At 41.3% G+C, this 24,047-nt stretch overlaps 1 protein-coding gene across 1 annotated transcript in view; it reads right to left on the bottom strand.

The window, feature by feature from the left end:
- Positions 1-6,811: 6,811 nt before the first annotated feature.
- Positions 6,812-24,047, bottom strand: part of SCFD2 (sec1 family domain containing 2) — an 876,258-nt gene continuing 859,022 nt past the window's right edge. Inside the window, exons 9-10 of the mRNA XM_082272617.1 lie at positions 8,290-8,952; positions 6,812-6,866 (exon numbers count right to left, since the gene is read on the bottom strand). Of these exons, the coding sequence (XP_082128743.1) occupies positions 8,860-8,952 (93 nt within the window). The 3' untranslated portion in view covers positions 6,812-6,866; positions 8,290-8,859. The remainder of the gene's footprint in view (positions 6,867-8,289; positions 8,953-24,047) is intronic.

Genomic DNA, 24,047 nt, shown 5'->3' with positions numbered 1-24,047 from the left:
AACCTCCCAGTATATATATATATAATGTAGTCTTAACGTCTCTACCTTGGCATTCTGAAAACAATTCACACCTTCAATCATGTAAATCGAAGGACTAACACCTATGAAGTCTTTCTGACACGTAGGATAGGATTATGTATCTAGAACAAGGTGATTCCACAACTTTCACACTTCCTAAACTGCTTGTAACAATAACCTCTGCCTTTCCATAGTGATTGGATTAAGGTTTCTGTGCTACCTGTGTGACTGTAAATGATGTGGTGTTTTCCTTAAACTCATTAGAACTGAAGAAGTGGCTTGAAACAGCTACAAAATATCTTCAACATTACAGAGCAAGTCCAGTCGAATATAATTAACTATTTCTAGATATACCATGCCCTGGATAAATGAGAACCTTAACAGACACATTAACCACTTGCCGACCGGGCCATAACCAAATGACAGCTACAGCGCAGTTGACTTATTATGGGAGGGAGTACAAGGACGTCCTAACAGAATTGCCAGGGCGCCCCACACGGAAGTGTCCGACAAAGTAATCAGTTGTCAACAAACCGGCGCATGTCCTGTTCAGTTTTCTCCTCTCCTCGCACGCTGTACACACAGATCGGTACAGAGTGCGATGAGAGGTGGGAGACCGCAGCACTGCTCACCCATGCCTCATTTGTGCCTCAATCATGCCCATCTGTGCCTCAATCATGCCTCATTCGTGCTCATCCTTGTCACATCTATGCCTCATCTGTGCCCACCCATGCCACATCTGTGCCACATTAGTACTCATTCATGCCACATCTGTGCCACATTAGTGCTCATCCATGCCACATCAGTGCTCATCTGTGTCACATCTATGCCACATCAGTGCTCATCCGTGTCACATCTTTGCCACATCAGTGCTCATCCGTGTCACATCTATGCCACATCCATGCCACATTAGTGCTCATCCGTGCCTCATCAGTGCTCACCCATGCCACTACAGTGCCTATCAGTGCTTTACAGTGCCTCACAAAAGTGTAATGGGTAGTCAAGAAATTAGATTTGTAATTGTATGTCCCTAGAGCACCTGACGGTGCTCCCTCAATGTTGGGCCTCTGTATGTGGCTAGGCTGTGTAAAAGTCTCCCACGTGGTATCGCAATACTCATGAGAATAGCAGAATGTATTTTGGGGTGTAATTTTTGCTATGTACATGCTATGTGTTAGAAATATCTTATAAATGGACAACTTTGTGTAAAAAAAAATGTCTTTTCATTTTCTTTCCATATTTTGCATAAACTTGTGGAAAAAAATGACATGTTCAAAAGACTCATAATGCCTCCTGGATTATGTGTTAGGGTGTTTTTTTTTTTTTTTTTTTTCAAAATAGTCCTGGTGCTCCAGGGCCTTCAAAAGTGTGATAGGTAGTCAAGAAATGATATGTGTAATTTATGCTCCTAGAATGCCTGGAGGTGCTACTTGCATGTTGGGCCTCTGGTATGTGGCCAGACTGTGAAAAAGTCTCACACATGGTATCGCCATACTGGGGTGTAGTTGCAAGTATGCCTATACAGTGTTTGAGAAATAACTTGGTAATATGACAATTTTGTGAAAAAAAATCTTCATTTTGCAAAGAATTGTGGGAAAAAATATAAAACTTCAGAAAACTCGCCATGTCTCCTAATAAATACCTTGGAATTTAAACTTTCCCAAAAGAGGTAATTTGGGGGGGGGGGGATTTGTACTTTCCTGGCTTGTTAATGTCAGTACATCAGGTGTGATTTTCAACGATTGGCACCATAGCTTGTAGACTCTATAACCTTCACAAATACCAAATAATATATACTTATTTGGGTTATTTTTTTTTTTTTTTTACCAAAGATATGTAGCAGTATATCGTTTGGCCAAAATGTATTAAGAAAAATTTATAAATTTGCAAACTTTTATAACCAAAACTTTTACAAAATGTGTTCTATTTTCATTTATATCACAAAAAAACAAAAAACAAAAAGCCCAGTGGTGAATAAATACCACCAAAATAAAGCTTGATTTGTGTGAAAAAAGGGCAAAAATTCTATACGGGTACAGTGTTGCATGACTAAAGCCTCGTACACACGCAACGATTATCGGCCGACCGATCGTCCGACTTTTGTCCAAGTTGTGTTTTGTTGGTTGGAATGTGCCTAGACTGCACACGAATTTTCTCGGCCAACAGAATTATACTTCAGAAGTGATGTCATGTGTTGGTTTGTTTTCTTTGTGTTTTTTCTTCACTGAGCATGCCCAGACTTGCTCATCAGATTTTTCCCTGTCGAAATCTGTACTGACTGCACGAAAATCGGCCATTGTGTTGACGGCCAACAAAAATTTTATAGTCTGCACACCAGATTTTTTCAACCGAAAAGTCGGAGTTGGTTGTCGGAAGCATCATACTAACAAGCCGAAAATCGACAGATCGGATGTTGGCTGAAAATTAGCTGCCAATTTTAGACACGTGTGTACGGGGCTTTAGTATTTATCATTCAAAATGTGAGAGCACTAAAAGCTGAAAATTGGCCTGGATAGGAAGGGGGTATAAGTGCCCAATGAGTAAGTGGTTAATGTGTGTTGCAATAAGGCAGCAATTTCCTAAAATACAGAAATACGGCTGCCAATCCATGGTAATAGGAAAAAACAGACGTGTACCTTTTTAAAAAAAAATTTGTATGTAGTGCAGTGTTTCTCAACTCCGGTCCTCAGGGCACACTAACAGGCCAGGTTTGCAAGAAAACTGAAATACATCACAGGTGATATCATTTGCTACTCAGTGATTGCAGTATTCTAGTCTGCATCTCCCCAAGGTAATACTTAAATTCTGGACTGTTAGTGTGCCCTGAGGACCGGAGTTGAGAAACACTGAGGTAGTGCACCACAATGCACGGCACGCATGCATTGTGGTGCACTGGTATGAGTCTTTTGGCACCTGCTGCACTTGTACATTGGGGTGCCATTCTAAAGGAATGACACTACAATACAGGAATCTAAGACTCCATTTTTATTCTTCTTTTAACATAAATGATAGGATAGGCTGTCTTACAACAGTAGAGCAGCTCAGAAGCTAATAGTATTGTTTCCATTGATGATTCTTCACACAATGAAACACCACATTATTATGCCTGCATTGCAACTGAGCAATCACCTATCTCGTTATAGGCAGCTCTGCACCCCCCCTAAGTGTTACACGTACACATCAGCACCTATGTTTTTCCTCTTCCTCTCCATTATTTTTCATAGTTATTTTCCTCTTTCCACTGTCTTCCTAGAAAATGTGTTAAAACTATTTTATTCAACTCAGAATATTGGCAGTACAGCCTAACAACAAAGCTGCCTAATGAAATGCAGACAACACGCTACATGCCTTTCTTGTTATAAAATACTGTAACTATTGACTTGTGTCCCATTTGTAAACAAAGAAACAAGAATTTAAAAATTGCAATGAATTCCAAAGAAATATGCGTGATGTATTATTTCTCTTTAACGGATTAAGAAAACAAAGTTGATTATACAGTGATGATGTCACTAGTAAAAGAGAAGGAATGCAAATAATGACAACCAAGTGTAGATCAGGGACGACATTCAACACCAGCATCTTTACCTTCACACGAAAAGAAACAAAGTATTTCATGTATAAGAATGGAAGAAAGGAAAAGGGAAGGTATTACGTATTGTAAGAAACCACACCCTTGTATCAGTTTTTTTTTTTAAGCTCAAAAGTTGAAAGCTTCAGTCTGGTTGTCATAGAGGATGCCTTCACTTTTTTAACCACCAGTTTTATGAACGATTACCAATGGAAGTAAGAAAATGGAGATGACGTGGCTACCACCTTTTCTGGAACAGGGGAACTTCTCAATGAATCTCCATCTGTAAAATTTTTGTGGCTTTGAAAGAAGAAGCTGTATATGCACAATATACTGTGTGTGTATATATATATATATATATATATATATATACATATATATATATATATATATATATATATATATATATATATATATATATACATATATATATATATATATATATATATATATATATATATATGGGTTGATGAATTTATTGAATATTATGTTGAGGATCATTTTGTTATTAGAAAATCAACTCATATACAAAAAGTCAAAGTCTATGAAAATAGAGCTATGAAGGGGGTCTGAATCCAAGACCACAGTGTAACAAGGCTACGGTGCTCATCTCCAAGCCACCATACTACCAACTACTGTATGTCCTACTCTACATCACTGTGCACTATATACAGTATATGTAGGAAGGAAAGATAATGGATCTTGGTTGGAGAAAAGTTTACTAAAGTTGTATAAGTATATTTCCAAATATAATAATTACAACCATGGAAGTAATTACAGCCATAGGAACCTATGAGGTTTTCCCCTCCTAAGGAATAAAAATGAAAAACGTCTAGAGGTGCAATGATGTAGAATTCCATCTAAAGCCTATCTAGACTTAAATGCCTCCTCCCAACATCTATAGTAACCTGTGTAAAAAAAAAAGATGTATATATACACACCCATTCTCAGCATGTTTTACTCCAGTCTTGTGACCCCTGTTGTCAGCCAATAGCTGGGAAAGGTGGAAGCGGTGATGTCACCCATAGGCTCCTGTGGTGCAGTTGTTGTCGGCGATCCCTCCTCTCCCCTACAGCTGCTGCTGGCTGACACAGGAGAGCTGGATCATGTGACTGAACTATAAAAGTATGTGCATATATGCTATCTTACACAGGTTAGTTCGTTATTAGTCTTAGGAGAGGGGGTGCATTTTTAGGACTAGTTAGGCTCTCGCTGGAATTCAAATGCCAGCACCATCTGACAGTTTTAACAGATTATAGAAAGGAATGCATTTTAGGCCACCTACCACTAATAGGGTCTCCAGAAAGGTTGCTATGGGGTGCTGTGAATTTCTTGTTATACCTCTGATGGCAATGTTTAATGTTACCTCTGAACTGAGCTGCTCAAGGGTTGAGCTTAATTTGCCTACAAGATCAAACACAGCTGGAGAGAGTTGCAGTCTTCATCAGACCATGGTTAGAAAATCCTGTTCAGTGGTAGTTTTTTTTTCTCTTAAAGCGGAGTTCCGGCCACGAAAATGTTTTTTCAATAAAAATACCCCCCGTGACAGTCAGGGCTAGTACATTCCACAATGGATAGCCTCTGTACTGTCCCGGGTCACACTTACCTTTTAGAAGAAATACTTACCTTGAAAATTTCTTCTCCAGCGCTGCCATCTCGGATGTGGGCAGCTGAAGCCAGCGCGTCCTCTTCTGCGTCCTCTTCCATGTCCTCTTCTCCCAGAATGCGCCTGCACCGGTCCAGCTCGTCACTTCCGGTGCAGGCGTGTCATCCCTCCATAGCTTCTGGGCATGCCCAGAAGCTGTTTAGCAGGGAATGACGCGCCCGCACTGGAACTGACGAGCGGGGCCAGTGCAGACGCATTGATTCCTGGGAGCGATGACGTTCAGCTCCCAGGAATCAATGCAAAGAGGAAGTGACGGCGCGGGCCGCGGCCGCAGAGGGAGGAAGTGGAAGAAGGTGAGTATATTTTTCTTCAATAACAAGGTAAGTAAACAAAAAAAAAATCGTAACTATCCATTTATTTTTCAGGTGACCAAAAGCAAGCGGATGGGCCAAAATTGATTTTGTGGCCGGAACTCCGCTTTAAATGTAACAGGAACTTTCAGGATAAAGTGTTCCCAGCATTGGATCGTTGCTGTTATATATTTTTATATACTCCAGTGATTATTATTAGTCTGCAAGTAATAAAATTCAAAAAGCTATGAGCAATAGCTGTTCCTTTAAGCAGCTACAGATACAGACCATATTACTATGCAGAGGCATCAAACGCCAAGGTCTTACTGTACTTACCTTGCATCTACTAGAACAGCTTCTCATGTATTATTATTCCCTTCACATACATGCTTATTACCTAATGAAAGAGCCAACACATACAAGCCAAATGATTTTTATTATCAGAACTTGCTACCATCAGGGAAGAGAAAATAATGAGCAATGTGTTAAAGCGTAATTCAAGAAAAGGAGAGATAATGTACTGTATATTAACTGGCAGCTAAAGAATCTTAGTCATTACACCTACAGAAAATTAACTGATCCCCAGCTGAGGATCTACAAGTTTCAGTGTGCCACACCAGATGTAGCTTGGAGGGGTATAATGGGACTTGTAAGTCTTCAAGGGATGAAGCAATACCTGTTTGTAGGTGGCTACAAACTTTAGTCCATTGATAGTCATTAATCCTGACCACCAACTCAGTATAGCTTAATGAGAACTTGTACTGCATGCAAGAAATATGAACTAAAGCCTTGTGCACACGAGCCAAATGTCAAGTAACATTGGCCGGTTCAATAAAAACCAGCTGACATTCGGCACGTGTGTATGGCAGCCCGGCCAACAGAAGCCAGCCATTCGGCTGTCATCTGTCAGATGTGCATGCTGGAAAACCAGCAGCCGACGAGCTCCTGATCAGCACTCTCAGCCAATGGCTGGAGTGTTCTGGCGTAGGGCCATCCCCCTGTCAAAACACAACAGCTCAGCAGGGGGAGAGCACTGTACTAACATTGGATTGTGTGTACACTAGGCCAAACCAAACCATAAGGCGCCACAGCATACCTCTAGCCTGATAGTTCACCTCAATGAAAGTCACCAAAGCCCCCTGGAGAAAACAGGCACACCCAACTCAAAAAGCAGTGTTGAGTGCCTTTAAGCTAATTTCCAGGCAGATACAAAAGACACAAGTTAATGCAGCTTTGTATTTACTTGTTACATCATAATAGTATTTAAAAAAAATGTAACAGTGTAGGTACCTCAATATGACTCAATATCAGCCTCGTGCAGTCCCTGAACAGAAAAGCTCAGCCTGAGGGAATGAAAAATTGCACAAGAACCTGATCAGTTGTGCTGCAATGCAATGGGCATGCTGATGGGAGGAGACAGCAGAGTGGTAGATGATCTGATGCTTTTCCTCTCCATTCCCAGTAACAGGTTGAGGGTGGGTATGAGACCTTTAAGTGTTACTTAACTGCAGAAGATTAAAAATCGATTTTCTGCCCTTACAGACAAGGATATAATGTGTTGCAGGACTGTGTAAATCTCAGAAACGGATGGACATAAATACAATTCCTTTCATAAGTAAGGCATTGTATGTATTTCATTTGTGTCTTTAGCGGTTTGTCTGTAGTTTAGCTTTAACAGTATATAACCCCAGCCCCAGGAATTGCCATGCGGGAGGTGTCTAGAACTATGCACATATCAATTTACAGAAAGCCGGTGGTATTTTCTATGTGTATCCAATCCTAATTTATATTTCTTGCATGCAGTATTGAGTTAGACACAGACATTAGACCATAGCCAGTCATGTTGGCACAATTTAAAATGACACTAAGCTTTGGTTTGAAAAAGAAAACATTCTCAGGGCCCTTTCACACGGGCGTTCCGCATGTCCGTATATCATCCTATTTTTTTGCGGGTGATATACGGACATAATGTATGTCAATGGCATTGCGGATGTCAGTGGATGACCATCTGCTGACATCCGATTTTCTTCCTTTCAGTTCTGTTCCGTTTTTTGGAACGGAACAGAACCCTATTTTTGTTCCGTTTAAAAAACGGAACGGATGCAAAATCGACATACATTATGTCCGTATATCATCCGCAAACGGATGGGATGATATGCGGACATACGGAGTGGATGACACAAGTGTCATCCGTTCCGTGAAAAAAAAAAAAAAAGTGCCGGAGCGGATGGAAATGCGGTCCGCTCCGTGTGAAAGAACCCTAAGTATTTTGAACTCAAAAAAGTTCCCTCTATTGCTCTCAGCCTCCTCAAGGCCTCCAAGCCTCCTATTTTTGTTGTTCCTTTGATCCGGCTTCCTCTTAGAGGATGACTTTGTTCCTTCTATATGGTCCCACTGTATGTAGGAATGTAGCCATCCTCTCTTGCTCACTCCTGAGATGGACTATGTACTATGGGATTTGAGGAGCAGTTAACAAGGGCAACTAATGTGTGCCTGTTCCAAGCAAATGGAAGTCAGAGGGGAAAGGAGAGGTTCATGGAGGATGTTACATGGAGGCAGAAAAACACAGTAAGAAACAATTTCATGAAAAATACATTACAGTGCCATTAAGTAGTGGATGCATATGGATTAAGGATACAGATAAAGTTTAGTGTCACTTTAACCTAGGAAAACATTACACAATGATCTGCATAGACAGTACTGCCCCATCAGCTGAGCATACATGTTCATACATTAAGCAGTCACACCTACCCTTCCTTTCCCTCTGGCATAAGCTTATCACAGCCTAATCACATGGAAAAACAAACTGGTCATGAAAATGAATAACTTCCTGAGAATGTCTGTTCATGCGGCCACAGACATTACTATAGGCCCCAATGCTATGAAATCTGACAGTCACTTAATGTCTGTGGCTCGCTTTATGAATGACATTCTTGTCTCAGTGGAACAATAGACTATCAGGGTAAAGGATGTCTGGCTTCTGAGTTCTACTTAATCCGAAGCCAACCACAGAATATAGGTAGACAACGTACTGCACAACTGCAATAGGGTAGGTCAACCATCTTTTAATATCTACCATAAAACATGTGCAGAGATGACAGAGATAATAAGGAATGGGATACTAACAAGGCACATTTGCAGACCATTTTTTTCTCCCAGCAATTTCCTGAACAAATATACACGTTTAGGGAATACAAATAAACTGATTGAAAACTCTGGAGCTCTGGAACGTGTTTTAAACATTAGACAATCAGAGTAAAACTTGATGTGATTTTAACCCGGGATCATCACTCAACTGATGAAAGAAAAAAAGACAATCAGATGCCGGTATCTGGATGTAGACGATCTGCTGCAAACAGCAGTTCAAGAATGTCAGAAGGCTTCAGAAGTCTTGTGGACAGCACAACCACCTACAAAAAAATAAATAAAACATTGTAAGAGAAGAAAAAAGATTGGTTTCTTTCATCTGTCTGTGTAAGATGTGCTGCATCATAATGAAAACGTGTGGATTTGATTTATATTGAGCAAGCTGTCAAGCTTAACAGATTTAACCGTTAAAAAGTTTCACCAAGTTTCCCTGCACTGACAGAGCAGCTAATATGCAATTAAACAATTTAAAGAATTTATTTTTACATTGGTAATGGCTAACCTTCCTCAGGCTCTGGGGAAGAGGCTAAGCCTCAAAACGCGTTAGCCATTACAAATTCAAGGGACAACTTTCCCTCGGATCCAATTACCGAGGACTGCGTTCCTTATGTGATATGCTTTTAGCCAAGAACTCGTTTGTGAGTATTTTTAATCTTTTTACTTTTAAATAAACCAAAGGATAATGCACTAGGCCTGTGCGCCCCTGTGTTTGTTTGTTGGAGGACTCTTAACATCTGATGGTGGGGGGGGCTCTTGACATTTGATAAAAGGGGGGGTGCTTTGAACATATACTTTTACAGATACAGCTGGCCCTTTGAGGGCAACTAAATGTCAATGTGGCCCACGATTAAATTGAGTTTGACACCCCTTGTCTTTTAGGATTTTTTTTTTTATTGCTGATTAACTTGGGATGGGCTGTTGGGTAATATGGGATACTCCAGCTTCATCAAATATATGCAGGACAGTTCACTTCGCTAAATCTCTCTAAGCAGTCTCTAGGCCGGAACAATTACAGGTGGCAGAGACTGATTTCCCTTCTTAGAAGCTATCCCATGCAGGAATACTATTGACTTGTCCAACCAGGGGAATGCAGGACACAGTCACTAGAACCCTGAGTTCAGGTCAGTACTTGCAATGTCACAGGATCACTGGATGCCTCCTTTCAGTATCCACTAGACACTCTTTAGTGAGCCCTCTAGACCAGGTTCCCAAGTGAGGAATCCCTTGACTAAGACCAAAAAGGGATCCTAAGATCCCCACCCCCCCAGCTTTACCACAGCTGGGACCTTGATGAATCACTGCTGGAATCAAGATAGCTGCTGCAGGTGGAAGTAGCCACTCCCACTCAGATGGGGGGGGGGTTCCCTGTAGCAAGGAGGGAGCACCTTCTAGGCAAAACTCCCCAGGGATTGGCTGAAGCACAATACATATTCAGGCTGAGATTTGCCTTGCTCTATGTTACAGAAGCCTCTAGAAGACAGGGAAAAGCAATCAAACCTAGTCTGTGAGATCCAGAGCAGCCAGAAGCATTTAACAACTGCTCCACTGATTACAGAGGAGCCAAAAGAACTACATATTCCTATGTCCTAGCAACCTAACTAGAAGGCTGCTACACAAAATCAAATTTCCGCACAAGTACCAAGTTGTGAGGACAGCATAGAAGTATAGTCTATTGATCAATTTGTTGAACTGTATCTTTCTTGTTACTCTTGTAGAATATTTTTACTGATGGGTTTTTATTTCTTTTATACACTACTATTGCTGTATAGTTCATTATTAAACTTAAAGTGTGTGTATATATATTTGTTTAGTTTTGGATTGAGTATGGAGCAGGTAAATCCACTGTCAGTTTATTTTTTGTCGTCTGTGTCCTATTGGGGATATTTCCCTTTACTTCCTATCATGGGGACATTTAGAAATGTTATTCAAAGTGAGGGGAATTCTTTTCTTAGACAGATGTCTCCAGAACACATCTCCTTTCTACGATTTTGTCTCTATTCCTGTTAGAGGAACAACTGAAAAATGTTGCTTTTCCCATAATTTTCTATTTTATTGACAAATCGCCAACAGAACAAAGAGAGAGGCTGAATCTCCCCCAGCGGGACACAAATAGCAATAAAAACTTAACTGGGTTTCTAACCCATTCCGTAGTTATCCATAACCATAATCACCTAAGAAATAAACATTTATTCAATGAGAAGTATAGTGTCTCTAAAAGTTGAATGGGATCATATTACATGGAATATTCAATACAAACTTAGTTGAGTCCTCTAGTAAGTAAGCGAGTTGCCTAAATATGCAATATAGCTGCATAGATTACTGTTTGGCAGCACCCAGCATTCTGCCCAGACTCGGGGGAAATAGGAAATAAATCCTTTTATAAGCAGGAACATATTTTCTTTGCCATGTGTGCTAGTCTCTCTCCCCATTGTGATCCCCCCTCACAGTAATACTTTACACTGTCCAACAGTATCACCCCATACCTAAAACAGTTGGGTGGCAGCTTTAGACTTTAGCTCTTCTTCAATGGCACGGGTAGCAGAACTAATCAAAATGAATTGGCGCCCCAACACACACAAAAGGTGCCTGTGATTTCAGCCTACATTGTCCATTTTGGAAAAAGAAATGCAAGGTTTACTTCCAAACCAGCAGAATCACACACGAAGCTGATGTTGCAGCACTAGGGGGTAAGATTTGGAAATAAAGTGTTCACCGCTGTGGTGTCTGTGGATGATCATTTTAGGAAAACCTGCATGCCAATGAGACACAGTGCCTTTATTTGGGAATTAGGGTATCTATTAGTCCATTTCTATGGCGGAGCAGACCCTCGGTACTGAACTGCTAAGAGGTACAAATGACTCTTGTACCAGGTTATATACCCTTTTCCTATTTTGTGGCCACATACATTCATGGGCCTAATGACAAGCACAGCCCAGTTTATAGATGGCTTACACATTACAATACTCCGCTGCTATTGTATTTTATGTAATCACTACTTGGGTACCATCAAACTCAAGTGTATCATATATTGTATGTATTAAGGCAAGGTCTTTTCATCACTTCTCCGTTCTAATAATATTCTCACAGTTTTCATTGATTGCATTAAACATCAAAAAAGCTTCATACAAGAAAGCTTTATCTGCAATGCCATTCTCTTTGGAAATGCCATTTATCTGCAATGCCATTCGGCTTTGAAAGTGTACATAACAACTTGACAACAGACATTCGTGACTGAGTTGCTGTGTCTAACACATTGCCAGAAAATCTGGAAACTGCTGCACTTACCTGACTGTATTCTTTAGAGCTATGGGAATAGGAAGATGGAGGGTGATTTTGAACTCCACAAATATACTTATCTGGCAGCTGACAAAAGGACATTGGTAGCATTATACTTAGTGACAATTTATGCGGTTTCACGCAGAGCTGTCTATCCAACATTTCCTTATACATTTTTTACTAAATAAGTCTATTGTGACATCCATAAGGAGTGGTAAATACTATTACTATATCAAACAGGTTCATAAACATGTTACTTAAAAGACAAGTACACCTTATTAAAAACTGTAGCCCTACAAATCATTGTACGTGACACCAAAGGGACATATTTATACATGTGGTGGCTCATTTTTCAGAAGTATTCGACAGGCAGCTCAGAGGTTATATGTCACCTCCTCAATGCTTGTGTTAACCAATAAAAGCCCACTGCATTGCACTGCAGCTCTGTGCATTACATGCTGTTGCAGTGCTACCCTATTCATGTTCATATTTTTTTACTCTGCTAATGTAATTCATATACATTCGTTATGTTTTTTACCTGTATGTATGGACCAATAAATGGGATATCTCCCCCCCCCCCCCCCCATGCCTTGTCGTGTCTCTCATTCAAAGTCCCAACCTTCTTTTATGCTCATTGAACCAGGATGGAGGCGCACGACAGATCCCATCGTGCCTCTCATTTAAAGTCCCAAACTTCCCCCTCCTCTTTATGCTATTCACTTTTATACAGTAGGTCATGTTCGATGGTGGTACTGCCTGCCGAATGTGATTTGTTGATTCTCAAAGGAAGGCTTCTGGAGGACAGAAAGCACCAAATTGAGGTCCTACGGCAGCAACGGAGCCTGCACTGGGGGAACCAAATGTTGGACACCCTGAAGAAAGGTACGCACCAGGGAGTGTGTGGCCAAAGGTCGTTGGAAGAAGACCGCTAAAGCTGACACCTGGCCCTTGATATTACTCAAGGCCAATTTCTGTTCACATACATTTTGCCACAAAGTGACCATGTGCACTAACATTGTCATGGTAGTTGTGTCTCAGTGGTCCAAGTGGGGGGATATATGGTTCAGTTCTTGTTTGTTGCAGCTGTTAGTTTGCCAGGAGAAAGAATCACCTACACATGAAGGTAACTGGAAAGAACAGATTTGGGATAAATCATAGCAATCAAGAGTATTGACTATTATGCCCCATACAAGCCTTGCAGTGCGAGGCAGAATTTTCTTCAATGAAGCTACAAAGTTACATTTATTGTTTTTGTAGGATGTTCAATCACGTTTCTGCGATTTTCCATGAAACCATGATTACCCTCCTAAGTGGTCAAAGAAATAGCGCTCTGTGCCCCAGTGCCATCGGCAGCCTAGATGAATAAGCACCCCTAGTAGGGCCTGTCTCATCTCCATTGTACAGGAGTGGAGAAATCTTAGTACAGCCCCAAGGAGATATAGCATGGAACAAAACAAATGAATGAATTGACAGCAATCTAGAGATTCAGATTAAGGGTTAGATAGAACAGAATTACTTGAGAAGGACCATTGAGAGACCACACCTATTTCACAGCATGTCCTAGCTGAGCAAAGCTGAACCTGTAAAGAAAGGTTCATCTTTCAGGAAACAGGAGTTTACAGTAATCACCAAGTAGCTCTTCCTATTCCAGCAATTAAAATAAGGAGTAGATAACAAAAACCTGATAGCCACCTGTGAAGCGAGAACAATAGAGGGAGCCAGGGCACTATCAGAGGGGAAGTGCTCTGCTGTATCTAATTGGGAATTTTATGCCAAATGTAAATTTTTTTAATTGGCTGCTTTGTCACATTGTAAAATGATACGAGATCTTCCAGCTGAATGTTGCTAAATTTATTGCAACTCAAAGCACTTTTAAATAAATAATACTTTTGGATAGAGCGAGGGAGATTTTACTGCTGTCCCTGTCCCCACTGGAGAAATCTATTTTTCCATGTTTGTCCTGTGACCAATAAAACTAATTCCAAAATGACTGTAAATCCATAATGTTAAAGTTTTTACAAAAACTGGTGGGGAGAATACTGCTTCCAATTGAGACAACGGCTCCAGTGACTAAAATAGTATTTCCCTTCACTTTGGAGAGATTTCTTCTCAGTTTCTGTTCTGTCTCTGGAAAGTGAGTAAATTTGGGTGAGAAAATCTCATAAAAAAGACAGGATTTTACGCATTTCTTGCTCTATCTGAAATTTAAAAAAAACACTTAGAATGCTAGCATTTTCACAAGGACGTAACCAGGGATCCTCAAACTACGGCCCTCCAGTTGTTGTGGAACTACACATCCCATGATGCATTGTAAAACTCTGACATACACAGACATGACTAGGCATGATGGGAATTGTAGTTTCTGAACAACTGGAGGGCCATAGTTTGAAGACCCCTGACGTAAACAATGGCAAGGCAACATATTTGTGTCACAACAGGGAATTCCTTTAAAATCAACAGGGGAAGTAGGTGCCAAAAGTTAACCAGACCCTGTGTAAGGGGGGGGGGGGGGCAGCCTCTAATATAGTGGATAGTCATAAAGTAAAAAGTCCATATACATTTAAAGTCCATAGGACAAAAATGGGATAATCCAACAACAATAAGGAGGTCATAAGACATGATGTCCAAGCAGCGGGGCAGGCTTTATCATGGGAGCAGAAGCAGGCTCTAAATAGGCCAGGCAGAGAAGAAAAAGCACCTCTAAGTGCAGACAATTAACACATTTTATTAGTACAATAAGTAACAAGGGGCAACTCACATAGAGTGAAATAAAATAGGCTCATCAGGGATTTCATCGATTGATGTCCGTAATGTGGACCACTTCCGAGAGGGAGAAGCGGTGGTGCCTAGATGAATAAGGCGCTATACATTTGTGCCGAGTCAGGGCACAGTCAAACGTGACTGCAATATATATTTTTTTGCTATTTTAAAGTCTGTTGCAATAAAAATACTACACTATAGTACTCTCAATTTGATTTATTGTGGTTATATCCTTTGGAGAGAGGATGACATATATAGAAAAATACTGGAAGATATGAAGGTGAGGCTGTGATTGATTTGGAGGTGTTGCCAAATATCCCAAAGCGCTTACGGACCTTTATTAATTTAAAGGTCACTGGAGTGAAGGTGACAGTGAGTGCACACTGCTCACAGTGATGGTGGCATTTGGTGTTTGTTTCTGGATGATCACTCACCAGAATATAAGAACAGATTTGATGGTGTAGGTAGGACATACCACAATTATTTTTGGACTCTTTATCTTTGAACATTTTAGTTGAATACATCAAATGTATGTTAATTAGGGTATATTAGCCCCATTTCCTATTTTTGTTTAATGTTTTATAGTGTTTCGCTATAAGGAAGGCAGCTTTATTGTTTGTATCACAGGGAAGCAGGCGCCTTTGAATGTTTACTATAAGGTATAGGTGTTACACCAATACATAGCAGTCCAAAAGTGTTTATCTCAACATCAAAATAAAGAAAGCAAACCAACTGCTTTTGGGGGTTTCAAAATACCATTTCTTTCAGGCCTCAAAGTTCTGGTTAAAATGTGATTAAATTGGATAAAAATGGACTCAAATGGGTTAAAAAAAAGTTTAAAAGTAGAATTACAGGCCTCGACAGATGATTGCTACAGCCAGCCTTGTTTTAGGCTGCAGCAATAGGCTGCCAAACCTGTTTATACTGGTGTGGTGCTCTTCTGCACTTCCTGGATTTCAACTGAAGAGCACTGTAGAGGTTCCTACACATGTACGACCTGCCTATTCTGAAATACTGTACTGCACACAATAGACTCTGGATTCCACAACTTTTACCTATACCTTCCAGGTTTCTTGTTGATAACTGTCCCCTCCCTTCCTGTCCCCTGGGGAGATTCATCCTTTCTATTTTTCCTGGTGACCATTGTCCAAATACACAATTTTACCAGTGTTATTGGAAAAGGAGTACAGGGGAAATCTTCTGATGAGAATACCTTTTTCAGTGACAACTGTCTAAGGTAGCGCAGCGAAGACTTTTTATTTATTTATTTTTTTTGCTCAACCAGCGAGTTGAATGAAAAAAAAAGATTAAAAAATGACTCGATACCTCCATATACACATTTGAAGTGGATGGAGAGAGTCCTCCTACTGTGCCTTTGTATTGTGATGCAGGGGGGAGTCTTAGGACAGGGAATACACTGATCAGCACTGCCCACTATGAGTGGTTGAACAGAAGTTGATCATCAACCCTGCCCATAAATGGATCGAAATTTGCCCAGTTCAGCAGTGACTGGCTGAATTTCAATCAATGCATGGCAAGCTTAAAGCGGAGTTCCGGCCACAAAAAAAATTTCAATAAACATACCCCCGGGACAGTCAGGGCTAGTACATTCCACAATGGCTAGCCTCTGATCTGTCCTGGTTTGCACTTACCTGCAAGAATACTCACTTTTAAAATTTCTTTTCCAGCGTTGCCATCAATCAATTGTTACGGCACCGGCCCCGCTCGTCTCTTCCGATGCAGCGCCGCATTCCTCCACAGCTTCTGGGCATGTCCAGAAGCTGTTTAGCAGGGAATGCGGCATCGCACTGGAAGTGACGAGCGGGGCCGGTGCCGTCACATTGATTCCTGGGAGCGATGACGTTCAGCTCCCAGGAATCATTGCAAACCGGAAGTGATGGCGCAGGCCGCGGCCGCCGAGGGAGGAAGTGGAAGAAAGGTGAGTATTTCTTTCTACAATAACAAGGTAAGAAAAAAAAAATCATAACTATCCATTTTCAGGTGAAGAAAAGCAAGCGGATGGTCACAAAATCGATTTTCCCCACTTTGAACAGATTTCCTCTTAGGCCCCTTTCACACATGCTGTCCGTTTTTCATCCATCCGTTGACGGATGAAAAACGGACATCAATGCATCTCTATGTAAAAACGGATGACAACTGATGATCATCAGTTAACATCCGTTTTCATCCACTTCCGTCAATGTCCGTTTTTTTGAACGGATGAATGCCCTATTTTTCATCCGTCAAAAAAACGGATCGGACGAAAAACGGATGACAACGGATGAAAAACTGATGTCAACTGATGACAACGGATGAAAAACTGATGTCAACTGATGACAACGGATGAAAAACGGATGAAAAACGGATAACAACTGATGAAAAACGGATGAAAAACGGATAAGGCCCCTTTCACACATACAGTCCGTTCAGTTCATCAGTTCAGTCACGTCAAATGTATCAGTTTTTCATCCGTTTTTCATCAGTTTTTCATCCGTTTTTCGTCAGTTGTCATCAGTTTTTCATCCGTTTTTCGTCAGTTGTTATCCGTTTTTCATCCGTTTTTCATCAGTTGTTATCCGTTTTTCATCCGTTTTTCATCCGTTGTCATCAGTTGACATCAGTTTTTCATCCGTTGTCATCAGTTGACATCAGTTTTTCATCCGTTGTCATCCGTTTTTCGTCCGATCCGTTTTTTTGACGGATGAAAAATAGGGCATTCATCCGTTCAAAAAAACGGACATTGACGGAAGTGGATGAAAACGGATGTTAACTGATGATCATCAGTTGTCATCCGTTTTTACATAGAGATGCATTGATGTCCGTTTTTCATCCGTCAACGGATGGATGAAAAACGGACAAACGGACAGCATGTGTGAAAGGGGCCTAACAACTGACGAAAAACGGATGAAAAACTGATGACAACTGACGAAAAACGGATGAAAAACTGATGAAAAACGGATGAAAAACTGATACATTTGACGTGACTGAACTGATGAACTGAACGGACTGTATGTGTGAAAGGGGCCTAAGACTTGTGTCTCCAGGACAGAAAGTGAAGGGGAATCTGCCTAATGGGAAACAGCCAGCATAAAAAAAACCGGACAGGGTTTTAATCATCCCTTACTCCAACCCCAACCTAAAAAAGAATAAAATGTTTGGCTTTAAATACATTAACCCAGTTAAAAATGTAAGTAACAGAGTAAGTAAATTTTATCGTAATAAATTTAATAGTTCCATATACATACAATAGAACCACTGAGTTCAACAAATGTTTGCTATGCTGAACTGAACTATGGAACCTCAACCAACAAACTTAACTGGTTTACACTACGTCAGTGAAACTCCAATTACCTCCCCTAATTCAGCAATTATTAACCCCCCACTATGTTGCTCCTAAGTGAGGAATGCATGCAAACATCATTAAGATTTCCATTAACCCTGTAATTACCATATACATTTTTTTAAAAGAGCCATAGCAGTGCATGCTTTTCATGCGATGTTGTAGAGTTAATAGACCAGCATTCTTCATTAGAAAGTGACCTGTCACCTAGGTCAACCTGAAGCTGGTAATCTGCCAGGAGTGTCACTGCTGTCAAAATTTAATGCATTCTAGAAAGTCAGCCAACATTCCATACGAATAGTTTTAAAACATCCCTCTAACTAATGATGTTATTTTAGGGCATCATTAAAAAAATTTTTTTTTTTTAAGAAGCTGCACCAGTCCCATCTATCAATACGCAACAATTGAGCTGCCGATGAAAACAGCAAGAGCATTTTTGGTGTTCTATTTGAAAGCGATGAAAGAGATGAGAAATAGGTAAAAGGATCTGAAATCAGCAGAATGAAAAAGAAGTCTTTCACTTAGTGCAGCTATTGACAGAGCACAATGCTCAACTGAGCACTAAAGTGGGCAGAAAATAATTCTTAACACTTTCACCACTGACAAGCCTAAGCCTCTTAACAAACTGGTCAAAACAACAAGCTATTGTGATCAGCAGAGACAATGAGAATGGTCACTCCAAGCTTGATTTTGGTAGTATTACTGGGCAGGTCTAACAGAAGGATTTAAAATAGGCCACAGCTGCAAATTAACCATAGGCCTAAGGCAGAAAGTCTACTAAAAGCAGCAAACAGCTAAAATACACACTATATTACCAAAAGTATTGCCTTTCCACACACGTGAACTTTAATGGCATCCCAGTCTGAGTCCGTAGGGTTCAATATTGAGTGGGCCCACCCTCTGCAGCTATAACCGCTTCAACTCTTCTAGGAAGGATGTCTACAAGGTTTAGGAGTGTGTCTATAGGAATGTTTGACCATTCTTCCAGGAAGCACATTTGTGAGGTCAGGCACTGATGTTGTAGAGAAGGCCTGGCTCGCAGTCTCTGCTCTAATTCATCCCAAAGGTGTTCTATCGGGTTGAGGTCAGGACTCTGTGTACGGGCCAGTCAAGTTTCTCCACCCCAAACTCGCTCATCCATGTCTTTATGGACCTTGCTTTGTGCACTGGTGCACAGTCATGTTAGAACAGGAAAGGGCCATCCCCAAACTGTTCCCACAAAGTTGGGAGCATGAAATTGTCCAAGAAGAGGCCAAGCCCAATCCTTGAAAAACAACCCCACACCATAATCACCCCTCCACCAAATGATTTGGACCAGTGCACAAAGCAAGGTCCATAAAGACATAAATGAGCGAGTTTGGGGTGAAGGAACTTAAATGGCCTGCACAGAGTCCTGCCCTGAACTTGATAGAACACCTTTGGAATGAATTAGAGCTGAGACTGCAAGCCAGGCATTCTCTACAACATCAGTGCCTGAGCTCACAAATGCTTTCCTGGAAGAATGATCAAACATTCCCATAGATACACTCCTAAACCTTATAGACAGCCTTCCCAGACGAATTGAAGTAGTTATACCTGCAAAGGGTGGGCCAACTCACTGTTGAACCCTACAAACTAAGATTGGGACACCATTAAAGTTCATGTGCGTGTAAAAGCAGGTGTGCCAATACTTTTGGTAATATAGTGTATATAAGAACATGTTTTACCAGCCAAAAGGGTTGGTAATTAAAGCGGAGTTCCGGTCTCGGGGGTCAATTTGAGCTGAAAATACCCCCGGGACAGTCAGGGCTAGTACATTCCATAATGGAGAGCCTCTGAACTGTCCCGGGTCCCACTTACATGTAAGAAGAAATACTTACCTTGAAATTTTCTTCTCCAGCGCTGCCATCTCAGGTGTCGGCAGCTGAAGCCGCAGCGTCCCTCTTCATGTCCTCTTCCGTGACGTCGGAGTCCCACAATTCACTGCACCGGCCCCGCTCGTCACTTCTGGTGCAGGCATGGCATCCCTGCACAGCTTCTGGGCATGCCCAGAAGCTGTTTAGCAGTGAATGCTGCGCCTGCAGCAGAACTGACGAGCGGGGCCGGTGCCGGCGCATTGATTCCGCGGAGCGATGACGTTCAGCTCCCAGGAATCATCGCAAACCGGAAGTGACGGCGCGGGCCGCGCCCGCAGAGGGAGGAAGTGGAAGGAAGGTGAGTATATTTTCTTCTATAATAAGGTAAGTGACCAGAAAAAAAAAACACCAGTATCCATTTCTTTTTCAGGTTCCCCTTAGCAAGCGGATTTTATAAATTTTGTGGCCGTAACTCCGCTTTTAAGTGGTTGTAAAGCCTCCTCCACAATAAACTCCCATGATATGTTCTCTTATGGGGCAATAGTAATGGCAGTGTGTTTTTTTTTTTCAGCAATAAAATCTCTAAATACCTTTTCCCATCAGTGCTTCTGTGCAGTCACATGGTTTTCTCAGGTCTTACTCCCTTGCAGAGAATCCAGTGGGAGGGGCTTCCTCTGCTGTTTGTGTCAGTTTCAAGAGGGGAGGGAAGGGGAGGGGAGGGGCTCCACACAGACCATGGAAATGACAGGAAGGGAGGGGTAGAGAGGGAGATACAGATGCTGCAGAGAGCAGGATGATGGAAAGTCAGTTTACTGACAGGTACACTGGAACAGGCAGGATCAAACAGGTATTATACTATATGGCAAAGGATAAATAATATTGCAAAAAATTATTAGCACAAAAATAATGAAGGAAGGAAGGATTAAAGGAAGGGAGGATCGATCTAAACATGCAAGGGTCAAAGGAAGGAAGGATGGATCGAATGAAGGATCAATTGATCCAAGGAAGAACTGGTTGAAAGAAGGATCAGTTGATCAATCGCAGGAAGGATTGATCAATCACAGAAAGAGCAATTGCAGGAAGGATCTGCTGATCGATCGCAGAAAGGATCGGTCGGCCGATGGATCACAGAAAGGATCGGTCGGCTGATCGATCACAGAAAGGGTCGGTCGGCCGATCGATCACAGAAAGGATCAGTCGGCAGATCGATCACAGAAAGGATCAGTCGGCCGATCGCAGAAAGGATCGGTCGGCCGATCGCAGAAAGGATCGGTCGGCCGATCGCAGAAAGGATCGGTCGGCCGATCGCAGAAAGGATCGGTCGGCCGATCGATCTCAGAAAGCATTGAACAATCAATTGCAGGAAGGAGAGAGGGAGATACAGATGCTGTAGAGAGCAGGATGATAAAAAGTCAGTTTACTGACAGGTACACTGGAACAGGCAGGATCAACCGGGTATTATACTATATGGAAAAGGATAAATAACATTGCAAAAAATGATTAGCACAACAAAAATGAAGGAAGGAAGGATCGATCTAAATTTGCAAGGGTCGAAGGAAGGAAGGATGGTCGAAATGAAGTGTCAATTGATCCAAGGAAGAACTGTTCAAAAGAAGGATCATTTGTTTAATCGCAGGAAGGATCGATCAATCACAGAAAGACCAATTGCAGGAGAGATTGGCTGATTGATCGGAGAAAGGATCGGTCAGCCGATCGATCGCAGAAAGGATTGGTCAGCTGATCGATCGCAGAAAGCATAGAAAGATTGATCGCAGGAAGCTTCGGTCAATTGATCCCAGGAAGCATCTGTTGATTGATCGCAGGACGTATGGGGGTGACATCACTTCCGCCTTATACCCATGGGAGTTCCAGAACTTCTCCTTCATCCCCTATGAGCACCTCCAGCAGCCATGGTTTGCTATCATCTGCGGGACGGGGAGACTGCAGATATGGATTTGACTAGATATTTACTTTGTGAGTTGTTATAACATTTTAATAAACTGGAGCGGTGGGGGAAATCACATGCAATTCGGACAGGAATTGCACTGCATTCCTGTTCAAATCACATGCGATTCTTTGCAGTGCAGTGCGACAATACTTTTACATGGACGCAAATCGCACCCCAAAGTATCGGTACTCGGTATTGGCGAAAGCTTGGCCAAAAGTATCGGCACTCACCGTTAAAAAAAATGCTGCATTCCTAATGCAACCAATTTACCACTGACAGGGGTGCTTACAACGATCAACTTTTCCTCATTTATTGTCCAGTCAGCATGCTGTAGTGGGGAGGTGGTTCTGCTGTATACCTTAAAGCGGAGTTCCGGCCTATTTTGCAACTTTAGTGATTCCTGGAGTGCTCGCTATGCTGATCAACAATTGGGCATTTTCAATTTTTTTCGGGGTCCCTTACCTTATTTTCAGGGCATTTTTGATTGTACTTCCTCCTTTTCCCCCCTCTGTGGCCGCGGCCACCAAAATCACTTCCGCCTTTGCATTGCATCTGGGAGCTGTTTGTCATCACTCCCAGGAGGCTGGAATCAGGAAGAACTCCCAGAACACTCCCTGGAATCAGGAAGAAGGACACAGCAGATTACACTGCGGCTTCAGATGCCCACATCCAAGATGGCCGCGCTCAGACAGTGTTTTTAAAAGTAAGATTTTGACTAAAATCCAATACTGTACACCTTGGAAGTATGAGAATAGCGGTTCTGTAACGGGCGATGGATTAGTATTATAGGGGTATTTTTAGTTAAAAAAGGTATTTGAGGCTGGAACTCCGCTTTAAGTCTAGCAGGGGAATTGGTGTCACCTACTGAATTCTGGCAGAGTTGTACACAGTTCAAAAAAGTGGCCAGACAGAGTTACAAATACTTTGGCAGCTAAGGCAGTTCACTGGGAGTTTAATCAGCAGGACTGAAGGAATAATTATTTTATGTTAATATAAACATTCTCAGACTATACTGGGACTTTGTTGTCCTTTTATCTGGTTGAAAGGTAAAATAACCCATGGATAGCAGTCCTATACTTCTTATTGTAAACTTTTCTAATGAAGTGACAGCTAGAACTGAACTGGTTGCTAGCTAATTTGCCATTTTCACTTTCCATTTCTAATTTTGGGTTATAGAGATCATTGTTTATTGAATAATAATATTCTAAACTTAGCCCTAAAATCACAGTAATGGTGCCACACATTAGCAGTATTTTATGCACACCTCATTCCAGTGCATATGAAGCCACAGGACCTAAAAGTGCATAAATAATGCATTCATAAAAACGCTTCCCCAGACAGCACTGCATAACATCATGTTTCCTAAAATATAATAATGTTTCTTAAAAGGAAAAACACCAGTGGCATGCAGGAAAGTTAAAAATAGTACAAAAAGGAGAAAACAACTAGATGTACAGTATGCTTTTACAATTCAGGAATCGCTACATTTATTTCATGCCACTTCCTACATCATTTTGTCAGAACTATATTGGGAAAATATTGGCTTTAGTAGCTTTCTGCGCTATTTATAGGCTGTGGCAACCTGTGCCCAATGATGGACCCGCCAAAGAGATAGTTCAGGATTTGCTCATATTTATTAATTGCATTTTTTTTTTATACTGTTATTATAACTATGCAATCTCTCTCTATTGCATTCCCATAAACAGTATGGTTTATACTTATTAAAGCAGGCTTTGGAAATGAATAGGGACTGAAACATTTGAACTGTTTTGTAGTTTTGGATAGAACTTAGAAAGGTTTGAACTTCTGTCAGTTCTTTTTGTTCACTGCATCTGGTTAGCATTCCACCCTTCTCTTCATTAGTCCTGATGATCATTATCAATGAGACAGGAAGTTAGAGAAAATCCACAATTTTGGCTGGTCACTGAAACAGGAATAGAGGGGAAATCTGTTCTGGTGACACCTGTCTAAGAGGAGATTTACCTCACTTCCTCTCATTTACCTGATGTGTCTACAGTACAGGAAGATAAGGCAAATCTCCACAATGGGACTACATAACAAAGAAACCCTGACAGGGGTTCATCCATTCCCTATTCAATCCAAAACAACGAAAAAATATTTTTGGCTTAAGATACACTTTAAACTATAACTAAAGGTACAACAAATTTGTCCTATGCCCCATTATTGAGCCCCACAAAT

The sequence above is a fragment of the Pelophylax lessonae genome (genome assembly GCF_965119305.1).
Source record: "Pelophylax lessonae genome assembly, chromosome: 1".
In the NCBI taxonomy this organism is placed as follows: domain Eukaryota; kingdom Metazoa; phylum Chordata; class Amphibia; order Anura; family Ranidae; genus Pelophylax; species Pelophylax lessonae.
The sequence above is the reverse complement of the archived record's forward strand: the minus strand, read 5'-3'. Positions and strand labels throughout refer to the sequence as shown.